The 15,835-nt window shown below is 37.6% G+C and overlaps 1 protein-coding gene across 1 annotated transcript; it reads left to right on the top strand.

Annotated features, from left to right (window-relative positions):
* The first annotated feature begins 14,509 nt into the window (after positions 1–14,509).
* On the top strand, positions 14,510–15,835 carry LOC149094472 (uncharacterized). The gene is made up of 2 exons (XM_089266398.1): positions 14,510–14,537; positions 14,649–15,835. Exons 1-2 carry the CDS (start codon positions 14,510–14,512, stop codon positions 15,833–15,835), a joined length of 1,215 nt encoding a protein of 404 aa, XP_089122524.1.

Raw genomic sequence — 15,835 nt, 5'->3', positions numbered from 1 at the left:
GCTGTTGGCTAGCAGGCTCGTAAGGGTTAAACCTCTCGGCCACCCCGCGATAGATGAACATAAATGGGTATTTCTTTCGGAGTGGGATAGATGGCGCAAAAGAAAGAGTCTCTTTCTTTTCTCTTTCTTTTTATTTCATTAGCCTTTCTTTTTCTCTTTCTTTTCCCTTTCTTTTCAACTATTGAAAATTGTATTTAAACAATTAATATTGTAGTTGGAATTGACTTTCAGCCTAATTTTTCATTGTTTTTCATTTTATATTTACTCAAAACGATTTTTTTACTTTAAATTACTTTTCTTAGCCGTCTTAATAACGTCTAATAAATGACGTCTAAGAACCTCACTAATCTGACTCATTCTTATTCAATGAAATCTTTTTATCAATCGACATTATTAACTACCCTTGCAATATTCAGAACAGAAATTCAATAAAATTCATCTACTAATCTTCGAATAGTTCTAGAATATTTGATATTTGAGGTTCGATTGCATGCTTTCTCATGAAATTCATTTGTAGTGGTTTCATTCTGTTTGATTTAGGGCTGTCGATCATCGCATGCTGATCGGATTGGGTTCTTTGGGTTCCCTATGAAAGATGGAAAAATTTTCGAAGAACAATAGTCGATGATTATACAATTAATTTGAATGAATGCTTGCTTAAAAGTTTCAAGAGTAGTTAATAATGTCGATTGATAAAAAGGTTTTATTGAATAAGAATAAGTTAGATTACTGAGTTAATTATAAGACGGCTAAGAAACGTAATTTAAAGTAAAAAAATCGTTTTGAGTAAATATAAAATGAAAAACGATGAAAAATTAGGCTGAAAGTCAATTCCAACTACAATATTAATTGTTTAAATACAATTTTTCAATAATTGAAAAGAAAGGGAAAAGAAAGAGAAAAAGAAAGTCTAATGTGAGAAAAAGAAAGAGAAAAGAAAGAGACTCTTTCTTTTGCGCCATCTATCGTTTTACATATGAAATTGGCTTTTCTGTTCATCTATCGCTCTCTCTTCCTCCTTACTCTTTGCTCGATGCAATTTTGCGAAATAAAATTTATATTTTCTGAAAAACTCATGAGTTTGATTTTCAACAAACTAGAGATGTGCGATAATATCGTTATCGATGATAATTATCAATATTTCAGCGCTCGATATTTATCGATATTTTGTTCGCCCATTGAAACCAAAGTTAAATTTTGATAAAAATATCCATAGATATCGATATTGAAATTGTAGTTGTAGTTGAAATTGAAATAATCGATTATCGCTAATTGAATGGATAATTAGATACTTTATGAGTTACTGACAAAATTTAACAATTTTCATCAAAGTTATCATGTGAATTATAAAAAACATTTCTCATTATAAATATATGCAAATCGAATGGATATTTCGATAGTAGTAAAAAAAAGAGAACTTTCTCTCACCTCCGGTCCTTCCGGTTTCCCTCTCCCCATCCAGGCACTTACAACCTTATGACAAAGAATTACTCAAAGGGGTGAAATTTTTTTTGCTTAATCTTTTTTGGCGCCAACTAAAGCAAATCTTATCAGTTTTTTTAGCAGTTTTTGGTTAACCTTATGAGAAATCTTTTGACTCTTTTGCAATCTTAGGTAGCTGGAATATCTTGTCTATTTTAACGGTTATATTTGAATTAATTTTCTATTAACAATCAAATTTTAGGCTTTAACTTGAACGCTATAATGATAGCAAATGGTTCCAGATTTTCAACCAAAAGAGATATGAATGAAGCATGATTTTTGATGAATAATTAAACATATTTATTGGACAAAATGAAAGCAAAATGAATGAAAATGGCTTGATAGGCAAAAATCATGTTTCTGAAAGAAATGCATTAAATGTTTGGATGCCCTGCTAATCTGTTTAGTTGATCAATGAAATAATTGTTCGCTCTATCGAACACAGCCATAGCGTTGAGAATCCTTTCGCTTTGATCAACTAAACTGTTAGCAAGGTTGTTTTGGCTATTTCGAATTCTCTCGAGTTCCAGGTCCAAAGTGTCCGTGATGTGGTTTTCCACTCCTGAAATGAATTCCATGACTCTGAGATGTTGACCCCGCTGACGATTTTGAATTCTTTCAGTAATCTCATGAAGGTCATCCAAGTCTCGACTATTACTCAAAATGTTGGTGGTGTTGAGTGAAACTTGATTGAGTATTTCCGTGGTGTTGTGCTCGATTCTTCTCACCACGGCCATAACAGGGTCAGCCAACAGGGTTGAAATTGATGACAATGAGGGTAAAGATGATAAATTTGATGAAGATGATGATGGTGATGAAACTGGTGATGGAGCAGGAGCATCAGGAATTTCATCTAGATCGTGAATGTCATCATCCAGATCCTGGACCATTCTCTCAACTCTATCCAGGAAACGTAATAGAGTGGTCCTTTCATCAGGATTGAATTCACTATTTAAAATGATCAGCTTCGCTTCCAAAAGTTCATATATGATAGACATTATGGTAAATGAATAGGCACAATGGTAAAAAAAGATGATGCAAGAAACAATAAGTTAAATGTAAGATTTGAACCTTAATACTAAGATGGGTAAAGTGGAAATGAAGGTTAAGTTTTGCAATCTCGACCGTTGCAAGCTAATGTGACATCATTCAAAATTAACCAATTAGAAAAGAGTTTGTGATTGGGATTTAACCCTACCCGAGATTATGCGAACTAGCCCTAGGATTAAGGTTAAAACAATACATTCTGCAGATTAGAGACAAATTTAAGGGGATAAATGTCAATTTTTTCGCAAGCATTGAAATTGAATTGTTTCTTGATTTTTTTTCCTTTATCAGTGTTAGAAAATCATGGTTTTTTGTTGGCTGGTTAATTTATGAATGTTCTTTAATTTACAACCAATTTGAATCTCTTTAGAGCGAAGATTAAGGATTTAAACTTTCAATGTTAAAAATATGCCCGGAGGGCATAAAAATTGCAACATTGTCGGATCGTCATGAAACAGTGTGCAAATGATAGAGCTTTGTTTGAGTCTTCAGATTCATTTACATGCATTAAGATAGCATTGATACATTTTGAGTTATTTGACTTCAAAATTTTGATGAACCCAACTTTTTCCAAATTTTTTTTGTCTCCAAATTACATCATTCTACATATCATTAGGAAGCTCTTTGCAAGACAAATTGATTGGTAGCATTGACAGCATGATTGGATGACACAATCACATGATATTGCAGGATAATAAGCTCTGATTCAAATAAATGAAGTTTGATCAGAAATTCTTAATCTAAAAACTGATTACAACCAAACTAGAGTAATTCAATCTCGAGATTGATGCAGGTATTCATGAAAATTGCATGATCATTCTGAAAACTGGAATTTAAAAAGGTTAGTAATGTAAATATAAATGTAAATATATAATCAATCTTTTATGATTTCTCCAATATTCATTTTTTGTTTTCCGTTATGTGTTCTTTTTGTTCATCATTTGTCCAGTTTAAGTCATCTTATTTTTAACAGCCATCCTTTTGTTCATCATTGTCTCATTCGCTAGCAATTGAGATTCATCTTATTTTGACCAATCATCATTATCGTTAAGTTGAAGGACATAACGAAAGAAAAATGGTAAGCTGATATATTTGAATTATCTATTTCTTAAATTCATTTCTTGTTTGGTTTAACTGTTTTGATAAGACACAAGTTAAACAAGAAATTAAGGAAGAAAAAGACGTACTCTTTTTGCTAATTATTTGATTTCTCTTTGAATAGGATTACATCTGTCCTTGTTGTGGTAACACATTTTCATTATTGGGTGATTACATTTGTCATTCATGTAATTGTAATTACCCGATTTGTCGTAGTTGGGATCTTTTCCAAATTCCTCCGACAGTCAATCTTCCACCTGGCAATCTTCCGGCTGTCAATCTTCCGCCAGTCAATCTTCTGCCTGTAAATCCTCGACGAGAATCTAGGGACCAGATTAGTGAGGAAGCGAATGAACAGATTGGAGGTCAAGTGAGAGGGATTCCAACTTCTGCGATAAAATTTGGTGGTAATTTTCGATCTGATGCGATTGCAACTGAAGCTCTTGGACCGAATCCAACAAGCCCTGTCAATTCATCTCTTTCATCAAGTAGCTTTTCTGAATCTTCTACATCTAGTAGCTCCTTTGACTCTTCATGTTCCGTTTGTGTTGAAAGAGTAAGAAGAGTTTTGAAAAAGAAACCAACTACAATCATTGAGCTTGTTGATACACCAGAAGTCAGCAGACCTGTTTCACCACCAGCAGAAGTCAACAGACCTGTTTTACCAGCACAAGAAGTCAACAGACCTGTTTTACCAACACCAGAAGTCAACAGACCTGTCTCTCCAGCACCAGTTATTGTTCGATCACAGCCACTAGATTTAACCATTCAAAAAAATAGTGAGCAATCCCAGCCACTAGACTTATCCATTCAAAGGAATGTAAACCAACAAGTCAATGACCAATCTAACGAGCTAATGAATGAACAGGTTTCAATGAATGAGCAACTACCTCAAATCAAGAGAAAGAAAACCAGTGTTCCATCGAAAAAGAAGAAGCAAAGACTTGGAACTTCTCTTTTGGGTTCTGTAAATAAATTTCAAAAATCGAATTCAGCATTAAATGATACATTAGTTATTTACAAATGTTTCCTCACGGGAATTCATGATTTGTTGAATTTAGTGAACACAATGTTGAGTGAAATAGTGAGAGTGCTCCAGTTTGAACTTGAACTGAAAAAACTGATAAAATTTCAATTCTGTTTATGGATTTTATTTGAGAAGGATATTGAAAGTGAGCCTTTGTCTGCTAAATCGTATTTTTGGACCAAATTGCTGCCTCTTTATCAAAGCGATAATATTGCCGATATTGTCAATAATTCAATTCAAGAATTAGAGCCTCTGATCGATCAATTTACGGAACGTGGAAGTGGATGGCGTATGGTTAGAATCGAAGTCATTGAACTAAGAGTGGCAAGATTTAGACCAATTAAAGGAGGATGTACAAACTCTACTCTTCCGCCAGAACTTGTGAAAAAGACAAAATCATTATTATCTGTTAAATCTACAAGTGATTGTTTTATGTATAGTGTTCTTGCTGGTCTTCATCCAACTAGATATCCAAGTCGTCCATCGAGATACCAAGATTATATAGATTTGTATGATTTCAGTATGGTTAGAGGTGTTGTACCTCTGAGTAACATCAAAAAGTTTGAGCACAAAAACAATATTTCCATCAATGTTTATACTTATTGCATTGATGAAAAAGTGATCATTCCCCTCAAAGTTTGCACAAGTCCAATGGATAGACATATCAATCTCTTCCTTTATGATGATCATTATCGTTTGATCAAGAAGTTATCATCTTTTGTACGCAAAAATCATCATTTTATCTGTTCGTTATGTTTGTACCACTTCAACACCCAGGATAAGCTTGATGAACATTTTGAGCTTTGTAAAAAGCTGACACCTCAAAATGTAAGAATGCCAACTGGTGATTTTTTGCATGTTTATCGCCGAAATTTTGATAAAGAACCAAAGCATCCTTTTACTATTTATGGTGACTTTGAAACTTTGTCAACTCCAGGAGATATTGATATTGGTGAATTGAGACAAAATGAACCATGCAGCTTCGGATTAATTGTCGTCAATTGGAGGAAAGAAGTAATTTATTCAAAGTTTTATCGAGGGATCAATCCTGCTATTACATTACTGACCGAATTGAAAAATTTAATTGGTTTTCTTGATGAATATTTGGAGAGAAACTCTTTTCCTCTTGTAATGTCTCGAGATGATGAAAATGACTTTAGATCTGCTCGAGATTGTCATATTTGTTGTAAACCTTTATTTGGTACAGCAGTTCGTGATCATTGTCATCTCACAGGACGGTATCGAGGAGCTGCACATCAGAGTTGTAATTTACAATATAAAGTGCCTAAGAAGGTTCCTGTTGTTTTTCATAACCTCAAAAACTTTGATGGACACATCATCATGTCTGCATTGAGAGGAGATATATTTGCATCACCTCCTCAAATCATTGCTCAGAACCTCGAACGATACATTGGATTCGAATTGGATAGATTCAAGTTCATGGATAGTCTTGCTTTTCTTCAAGCAAGTTTAGATACTTTATCCTCTCATCTTTCAGATGATAAAAAATCTTATTTCTTGAAGCAGGGTTTTCCAAATACAGATGTCAAACTGTTACTCAAAAAATGTGCTCTACCTTATGAATATATGGACTCACATGAGAGGTTCAAGGAAACAAGTTTGCCACCAATCGAAAACTTTTATTCTTCACTTACTGATTCGACCATATCAAGGGCAGTTTACAATAACCTAATTGAAATATGGAATCAATTTAAATGTAAAGACTTGGGTGATTTTCATGACATATACTTGAAAGTTGATGTCTACTTGTTAGCTGCAGTTTTTGAAAATTTTCGAGATACCAGTATTGAATTTTTCAACATCGATCCATCTCATCACTGGTCAGCTCCTGGTTTAACTTGGGCCGCAGCATTGAAAACGACTTGTGTTAAACTAGGTCTTCTTTCAGATCTCAATATGCACATAATGATTGAAACTCAAATTAGAGGAGGACCTACTATGGTTTGCAAACGTCATGTTATTGCTAATAATCCGAATGTTCCAGGATTTGATATCACCAAACCACAATCTCACATTGTATATTTAGATGTGAATAATCTCTATGGATTTGCTATGCATCAAAGGTTACCTGTTAAAGGATTCAGGTGGATTGATCCTGAATCTTCTTCTACACTTTTAGATGATATTGTGATAAAGCCGAGTTCGTTTTGATGTTTTAACTTTAATGGTCGAATACTAGAATGCCTTATCTTTACAATTGCTCTTCCTTAAATACAGTTTCAACTTGAGATAACATCTTTTAAGATGTTTACATGGAAAGTTTTGAGAAAATGTATCTCTCTATCTTTGGATAGATTGACCACTTGAGTGGCCAATAATTATCTTTAGATAATTAGGTTTGCTGAAGACTGACCACTTCAGTGGTCAATTGTTATCTCATCAGATAAATCTCATCACATCTTCCTCGCCTACTTAAATCGAAGTCCCTTTCGATAGTGATCCATTTTCAGCAAAATAGGCAAAAGTTTAACTGCATTTATTACTTTCTATTTAAGTTGTCAAGTGTGTTTTTGTCAGTGCTCTTTTCATCATGTCCAAACGTAAGGCTTCCTCCAAGTGTGTTTTAATTAGTGAGACCATATCGAAATCATCTAGCCATGAAGAACAGAGTGCTCAGGCGCCATGGCCATACTTGGTACAAGGGTGTGAAGCGGCATGTGTATGTCACAAAATGGAAACCGACACTCACACTTGGAGAACACGTACAAACCGACAAGGAGATTCCTTATGGATTGAAGCCAGAAGACCATCTACTACCAAAGTCATGGGATGCAGAGGAGGTGCGCGCAGAGGAGTCCAAACATCGGTGTCGATGGTGCCGCAGGGGATTATCCTGTCGAAAGTCTCAACTACGACACGAAAAAAATTTGTAACATTTCTGGGGCACCAGGACACGACTGCACTAAGAGTAACTGTCCTCCAGGATCGAATTGTAAGAAGGCAATTTGGACACCACCTCCTGATGGTCGGTTTGGTAACCCTAATTCTGGTAGGCCAAAGAAGCAGCGCAGGAGATCCGAGGACTGATCGTCGAATGGAATTTCTTTTTATTTTTAAAATTGTATCTCTTTTTTTTTATGATTTCATAATTGTAATGGAAAGAAAAATGGAATTTAGGAATTGATTATATCTTGAATTAAAGAAAATTATAATAGTGAAAAAAAAACTAAGTTAAAATATCGGGACAATTCAGGGACATCAGAAATTTTTCTAAGTTAAAATATCGGGACAATTTAGGGACATCAGAAATTTTTCTAAGTTAAAATATCGGGACAATTTAGGGACATCAGAAATTTTTCTAAGTTAAAATATCGGGACAATTTAGGGACATTGGAAATTTTTCTAAGTTAAAATATCGGGACAATTTAGGGACATCAGAAATTTTTCTAAGTTAAAATATCGGGACAATTTAGGGACATTGGAAATTTTTCTAAGTTAAAATATCGGGGCAATTTAGGGACAATGGAAATTTTTCTAAGTTGGTAGTTATCGGATTAGTCTTCTGGGTCTAACTCAATGTCGAATCAGGATAACCTTGTTGCTCTTTGGTTTGTTAGAGTCCATTTCAGCCATTTCCTGTTCTTCAGATGCTTCTGACGCAATTGCGGTTACTCTTGTACGGTTTCTGTGACCTATTTGCTTACGTAAGCAATAAAGAACAATTAATCCTGTGATTATAATCAGGGCAGATAAAAGAATAACATTTATGTTATATTCTAACATGAATTGATTGGTGGGAATAGATTCTAGTTCTCGTTTCGTTTCTTTTAATTCCTTGATAGTCTCGTCAAAGTCGAACAGATGGAGGTCTGGAGTGAGGAGGAAATTTATCTTCTCCGTTATTGAAGGATCTAATTTTAGGGTGGATATAACATGTGATCGTTTGAAGTCGTACGTAGTGTTCCCAATGGTGAAAGTTGCAGTGGCGCTGACCCTGAATGGGTAGACTGGACAGGCCAAGGTTCTATTGTACAGGTGGATATTGAACCCTGAGCAATAGATAAAGTTCCAGCCACCGAAGGGTTTTATTTGAGTTACTTGGCTCTCCGTCAGGAAAGGTTGATGTCTACATTCGTACTGTCGCCAATTCGAGCTGGTGTTATAAGCCGAATTTCTATTACACTCGAGATTCTCTGGTGACAGGAGAATGTTGTGATGTTTCTCGAGGTTTTGGACAGGGAGAGGGGAGAGGCATCCTGTTACGTTATTATATAAGACAAATCGGATTCCTGAATAAAGAAGTTTGCAATGTTCCCCGCCCCTGGGCTCGTAAGCATGCAGTACGAATGGGTCAGCCTCTAAGACCATGAGTTCTGGTGACTTTTCAGATACTAAAAAGTTTAAGTTCACTCTCTGTTTCTTTGTATCCAGAAAACATTTCAAATTACGTGCTGAGGAGATGTCACAATTATCTCCACATGGCAGTGTTATGTTGAAAAGCTCAAAGAAGGTTTGACTTATTTTACCGTCTTTCCATTCTTCATCGATCTTTTGCATCTGTATTCGAGCAATCTTTATTCTGTTAACAAGTAGCGTGTTAAGGTGGGAGACTAAAGGCATGGTATGTGAATATTCTTCCATTCTACGGGACAGTTTGTTCACTTCTCTTGATAAATCTTGAAGATTCTCTATGAGCTTTCGGGTGGCGTCGTTATTGGTGAGGGTTGCATGTCTTATTATCTGGGTTTGTAGCAGTTGTTTCTCCATACGGTTCTTGACATGGTCTATCTCGTCCTTATTCTTAAGCGTTTCCGATACACTCATTGCTCCTAATCCTAACGAGAAGACAGAAACGACAGCGGTTATTCCCAAAACAATGGTGGTAACTGCAAATCTTCTTGTTCGATGGGCTTCCAACTCGAAATCTGTGTCACACATCTTAGTGAGTGGCCACATAAAATCTTCTTGCCAGCTTCGCTCACACCAACGGACTATGTAGCCGAGTTGATAGTTGGTATTATTTAATGTACTGCTGAAGACTTCACATGGCTTATCGAATAATACTTCGGCATCAACCTCTAGAAATCCTTTAATAACCGGCTGAGTGGACTTTCGCCACAGAACGGGGTGAGCTTTTTCAAAGCCAGCTGAAACTAACGCAATTATCATGAACATAATAAAGGGTGCTAGGATCGCATAGCTTAACCGATTAGGTGCCCTTCTCTGCCGTGTAGATCTCCTTGGAGGGACAGGATTACTTGGTTCCGGTTGTTCTTGTTCTGGCTCGCTTTCAGTTTCTGATGGTGGCGTTTCAGGTATAACATCTTCAACAGGCGATGGGACAGTGTTTATTGGATTCGGTGGGCTCATTGCTAAAGTTTCGGTATCGCTTGAGCTAGGTTCCAATTCGGCAGCTTCCCCCACTTCAGGGTCAGTGGTTGGAACTTCGAGCGGAGTAGGTGAATTTACTACCGTGTCATCCTCACTAAGCTCGTCCGTGTGATCTTCGTCTGTAGCTATTTGAGGTACGCGTTCTATAAATGCCTTGAGCCGGCTAACGTGGACATAGTCTAATTTTGTTGAATCACCTTCGGGATGAACTAAATATGAGTTTATACCGCGTCTTTCTTTGATAACAAACGGCCCTCGGAAGAAATGCAGGAGCTTCTCAGCCTTTCCCTTCTTCCTCTGTGGTGTGTAAACTAAGACTTTCTCTCCTTCAGCGAAGACGACCGGGCGATGTCTTTGGTCGTAGTCTTTTTTGTTCGCAAGTTGTGCTAATTGAATGTTCTGACGAGCTAAATTTCTTTTCTCGTTGAGGAACGTCGTCAAGAGCTCGCCATATTCTGAAGCGTCGGGAACTCCCATGGTCTCGGGTTCTCCGATCAGGGAAGTAGGTAATTTTGCTTCGAAACCATGCAAGAGAAAGAAAGGCGAGAATTTGGTAGAAGCTTGCTGAGTGGTGTTGTAAGCCATACAGACAAAATTCAGGGCACGGTCCCAGTCATTGTGCTTGGTGTTGACATACATTGACAACATGGTTGCCAAAGTCTTGTTGAACCTCTCTGTTAGTCCATTGGTTGCCGGATGGTAAGCTGAAGTCCGCGCGTGTGTGGCTCCCACTAGTCGATAAAGATCCTCAATGAATCTGCTTTGGAATGCTTTGCCACGGTCTGTCAGGAAAACATTAGGGGCACCAAAGCGACAGATGATGTTTTCGACTACAAAGCTTGCAATGCTGGCACTCGATCCATTAATCAATGCCCTACATTCAGCCCACCTAGTTAAGTAGTCTGTGGCTACAATAATGGTCGTATTCCCTGATTCGGTCTTTGGAAACGGTCCCAAAAGATCCATCCCTATTCGTTCGAAAGGACCTCCTACTTCTATCGGACAGAGTAAACCGGGACTGGGTCGGCATTCTTGTTTCTTTCCCTGGCAATCACGGCATGATCTCACGTATTCTTTGATGTCGGTTACCATATTCGGCCAGTAATATCGCACTTTCGCTTTCTGTAGGGTTTTATTTACACCGAGGTGGCCAGAGATGGGATCATCGTGCAATAGATACAATGTCTCCCCGACTAAACTTTTAGGTATACATGGTACCAACTTTGGACCTGTTTCATCTTCTACCAGCTTGTGAAGGATGTCCTCGTAAAGGGTGAAACTTGTCGTGCTTGTAGTTTGATGCTCCTCTGGATTGAGGATTGCTTGAATCATCGATTTGCACTCTCGATCGCCATTTTGTCTCTTTCTCAAATTTTGTCCTGATATTGTGGCGATATTATTTACAAAATGTTTTTCTTCCTCGTCGGGTTCATTCTCCACGATAGACGTGTATTGAGATAGGTAGTCGGGAACATGGTGATTTATTCCAGGTTTGTAGATGATGTTAAAGTTATATTCTTGAACGGCAAGCGCCCAACGGGTTAGCCTATCGCTAAGGTCTTTCTTTTGCATGAGCCAACATAACGCCTTATGATCGGTATAGATCGAGAAGTTTATTCCTAACAAGAAGGTTCTGAGTTTTTTAAGGCTCCAAACTATGGATAGAGCTTCTTGTTCTGTGATTGGGTATCTCTTTTCAGTATCCGTAAGTAGTCGACTAATGACCCAGACTAATTCAATGCCATTCTCATCACGTTGCATCAATGCAGCTCCGATTCCTTCGCGCGATGCATCACAGTGTAGTTCTATCGATTTTCTTTGATCGAAGTGGGCCAAAATCGGAGCATGGGTTAACTTATGCTTGAGGTCGTGAAAGGCTTGGTCGCATTCCAAATTCCAGACAAACTGAGCATTTTTCCTAGTCAGTTGGGTTAAAGGCTTGGCTATGATGGAGAAATCCTTTATAAATTTTCTGTAGTAGCCAGCTAAGCCTACAAAACTTCTGATTTCGGTAACACTGCGAGGTGTTGAGAAGTTGATGATGGCGCTAACCTTGCTGGAATCGGTGCTTATTCCATCCTTTGTGATAACATGACCTAAAAATTGTACCTTTTCGATCCCGAAGTAACACTTACTTGGTTTGAGGGTTAAACCAGCCGATCTTATGGCACTCAACACCTTTTCGAGCCTAATTAACATTTCTGCAAAGCTACTGCCAAAAACCACTATGTCATCCAGGTAGACAAGGCAAGCACGATATTTTAGACCGGGCAAGATTACATCCATCGTCCGCTGGAAAGTTGCTGGGGCGTTACACAGTCCGAATGGCATCCTAGTGAATTCATAAAATCCATCTTGCGTACAGAAGGCAGTCTTCTCAATATCATCCGGGTGCATACTGATCTGCCAGTATCCTGAATTTAGATCCAATGTGCAGAAAAACTTCGACCCAACTAGAGTTGCTAACAGGTCGTCGATATTGGGTAACGGATAGACGTCCTTTTTGGTGATGGCGTTTAATTTTCGTAAGTCAACACAAAGTCTTTTTGTGCCATCCTTCTTGCCTACTACGACAACCGGACTGCTGAACGGCGATTTAGAGTGCCTCACAACACCCAGTTCGAGCATTTTGTTGATTTCTGTATTAATGAATTCTCGAATCGGCCAGGAATAGCGATAGGGTGCGGCGCTGACTGGTTGGAAGCTTGTGATGTTGATTCGATGGTAGAATGCTGTGCAATGACCGAGTTTAGATGGGTCATCAGCAAGGGCCTCCTTGTATCGGCTAAGGAGATCGTTCACCTGAGTCTTTTCGTCCGAGGTTAGGTTTTCTCCTAAGTTCATTTGAAGAGGCTCTTCCAAAGCCATGAGGCAGAACTCTTCAATGTCCAATGGTATCATACCTAACTCATCGCTTTCAACTTCTGCCAGAGATGTCATCTCTTCTGCTAAGAAGGAGTTAACTGAGCTTTCAGGGCTACAGGTTATGCTCATAGTGGCACAGTTTATAATGAGACCTGCTCGTTGGTTGAAATCATTACCTAGAAGGCAATCGTGACTCAGGTCTGAAGCAACTAAAGCTGGAATTGTTATTGGGCCATTGAGCTCCTGTAATTGTATCTTAACGTTGATTTTCCCTTTAATCCGCACAGGTTCGCCATTAACTGCTCGAACACATCCACCATGGTAGGGCTTTATGTCAGACAGTTGTGAAGCTAGTCTATCGTTTATCATCGAAACGGTCGAACCAGGGTCAATAAGGCAGAGAGCGGGTATGCCTTCGACGGAACCAGCGACAATCAACAGATTAGGGACAGCTCGATCGTTTTCAGTTACTTTATTAGCTGTATTCTCTCTGAACCTATTAGGGACACCAGGTGATGTAAAATTCTCACGATGATTGTTACCTGAACCTTCTCTGGTCCACGAATTCTCATGGTGGTTCCTTGGGGCGTGAACTGGGGCAGTTGACTGGAGGTCAGGGCAGTTGATTCGAGTGTGGCCAGATCGGTTGCAATTCCAACATATTGGACGATTATCAGTAGTCCGATGACTTGGTCTTTGAGGGTGGCGATATTGTCCCGATATATTTGGGCGATTGGTCTTCATTGCATCAGCCAGCGTTGAAATTAGTTCCTTCATCTCTTCTCTTAATTGAGAGATTTCGCTCTTCTTTTCTGTTTTGGAAAGTCCATGCTCTATCCTCTTGGCTTGTTCAATGAAATCTTCCAAATCCTTGGGTTTGTATTGATAGAGTCTTGAACTTATTTCACCATCCATACCAGAATAGAGATGATCGAAGATTTCATCTTCTTCCATTGATTGATTCAATTTGTGGCACAAAATTTGCTTTTCAAGGATATATGCAAGCACGGGTTCACCTACCTTTTGTTTTCGGTTTCTTAACAGTTGCATCAAGTGTTCCTTGTGACCGGTTGGCATAAAATACTTTTCAAGCTGGTCCTTTGCGTTCTTCCAAGTGTCCAGTTTCTTTGTTTTTATTTTAAACCAATCACGAGCGTTTCCTTGTAGGTAAAGATGTAATTTTGCCAAACGGTCTCCCTCACTCCAATTGTAATCGGTAGCCATTAGCTCGTAATCCTCAATAAACTTAGAGACGTCTGAATTCGATTCACCTGAGAAAGGCTGGACTCGGACGAGTCGATGCTGTTGAGCATTGGTGAGCATTTCACCAAACGTTTTTCTGACGTCGATCTCATTAAGAAGAGTGTATTTTTCCGTCATGATTTTAATAGAGGTATGAGAAACAATATTGAAATGAAAGTGAGGTATAGAGATTTAAAGGGAATTATTAGTTTAGAAATTTAAAAAGAGAAAAATTACGATGCGAAGTGTATAAAACAGCTCTCGGTGGAACCTCCAAATGTGATAAAGCCGAGTTCGTTTTGATGTTTTAACTTTAATGGTCGAATACTAGAATGCCTTATCTTTACAATTGCTCTTCCTTAAATACAGTTTCAACTTGAGATAACATCTTTTAAGATGTTTACATGGAAAGTTTTGAGAAAATGTATCTCTCTATCTTTGGATAGATTGACCACTTGAGTGGCCAATAATTATCTTTAGATAATTAGGTTTGCTGAAGACTGACCACTTCAGTGGTCAATTGTTATCTCATCAGATAAATCTCATCACAATATTTTAGCTACTCCAGATGATGGAGATAATGGTTTTTTCGTGGAGGTTGATCTCGAATATCCACAAGAGTTACACGATCTTCACAATGACTTTCCACTGGCACCTGAAAAAAGAACTATAGACAGAGCTGCTTTGAGTGTTTACCAAAGTTCACTACTATCAAGACTTGAGGAGAAGGGGATCAAATATAAACCTAGTGAGAAGCTCATGACAACATTTTACAAGAAAGAAAAGATGGTTTTACACTATCGCACTTTGAAGTTTTATGTCAGCAAAGGTTTAAAAGTTACAAAACTACACCGTGTAGTAGCTTTTCATCAAGAAGTTTGGCTCAAACCCTATGTAGATTTTTGCACTATCCAAAGACAAGCAGCAACAAATACAGCTGCTAGTAATTTCTGGAAACTAAATGTCAACGCATTATATGGTAAAACAATCGAAAACGTGAGAAACCATTTGAAAGTTATAGCAGTTGATACACCCGATAGAGCTAATTTTCAGATTCGAAAAGAACTTTGCGAAAGATTTCTTATTCTGAATGAGAGTCTAGCCTTAGTTCAAGTGAAACAATCAAATGTCTTTTTGAATAAACCTATTGCTGTTGGTTTCTCGATTCTTGAACTAGCGAAATTACAAGTTTACCATCTTCATTATGATATTTTCAAAAATCATTTTGGAAATAATATTGAACTACTTTACACAGATACAGACTCTTTGATCTACGAGATAAAAACAGACAATCTAACTCAAGATCTATCTGCCCTTTCAAGTGTTATGGACTTCAGTAATTACGACCACTCACATCCATTATACTCAGCTGCTAATCATCGTAAAATTGGATATTTAAAAGATGAAATGGGCGGTAAACCAATACATGAATTTATTGGAATAAAAGCTAAATTATATTCTTTCAAGACTGATGAGGGAGTTAAAAAAGTGGCCAAAGGTGTTCAACGTTCGACTTTGAAAAATAATATATCTTTTGAAGATTATTTAAATTGCCTTCATAATGAAAATGTAAATATTGCTACAGTACGAAGGCTTGCTTCAAAAAATCATCAAATTAGTTTGATCCAACAAAACAAAATTGCTCTATCACCTTTTGATGATAAAAGATTTTATTTAGATGATAAAATTAGTAGTTTTGCCTTTGGGCATTACAGATCTTAA

This window comes from Tetranychus urticae, chromosome 1, assembly GCF_039701765.1.
Source record: "Tetranychus urticae isolate SD_2017Ah chromosome 1, NJAU_TeUrti_SD_1.0, whole genome shotgun sequence".
Lineage (NCBI taxonomy): Eukaryota > Metazoa > Arthropoda > Arachnida > Trombidiformes > Tetranychidae > Tetranychus > Tetranychus urticae.
Note: the sequence above shows the minus strand (reverse complement) of the source record. Positions and strands in the feature narration are given on the sequence as shown.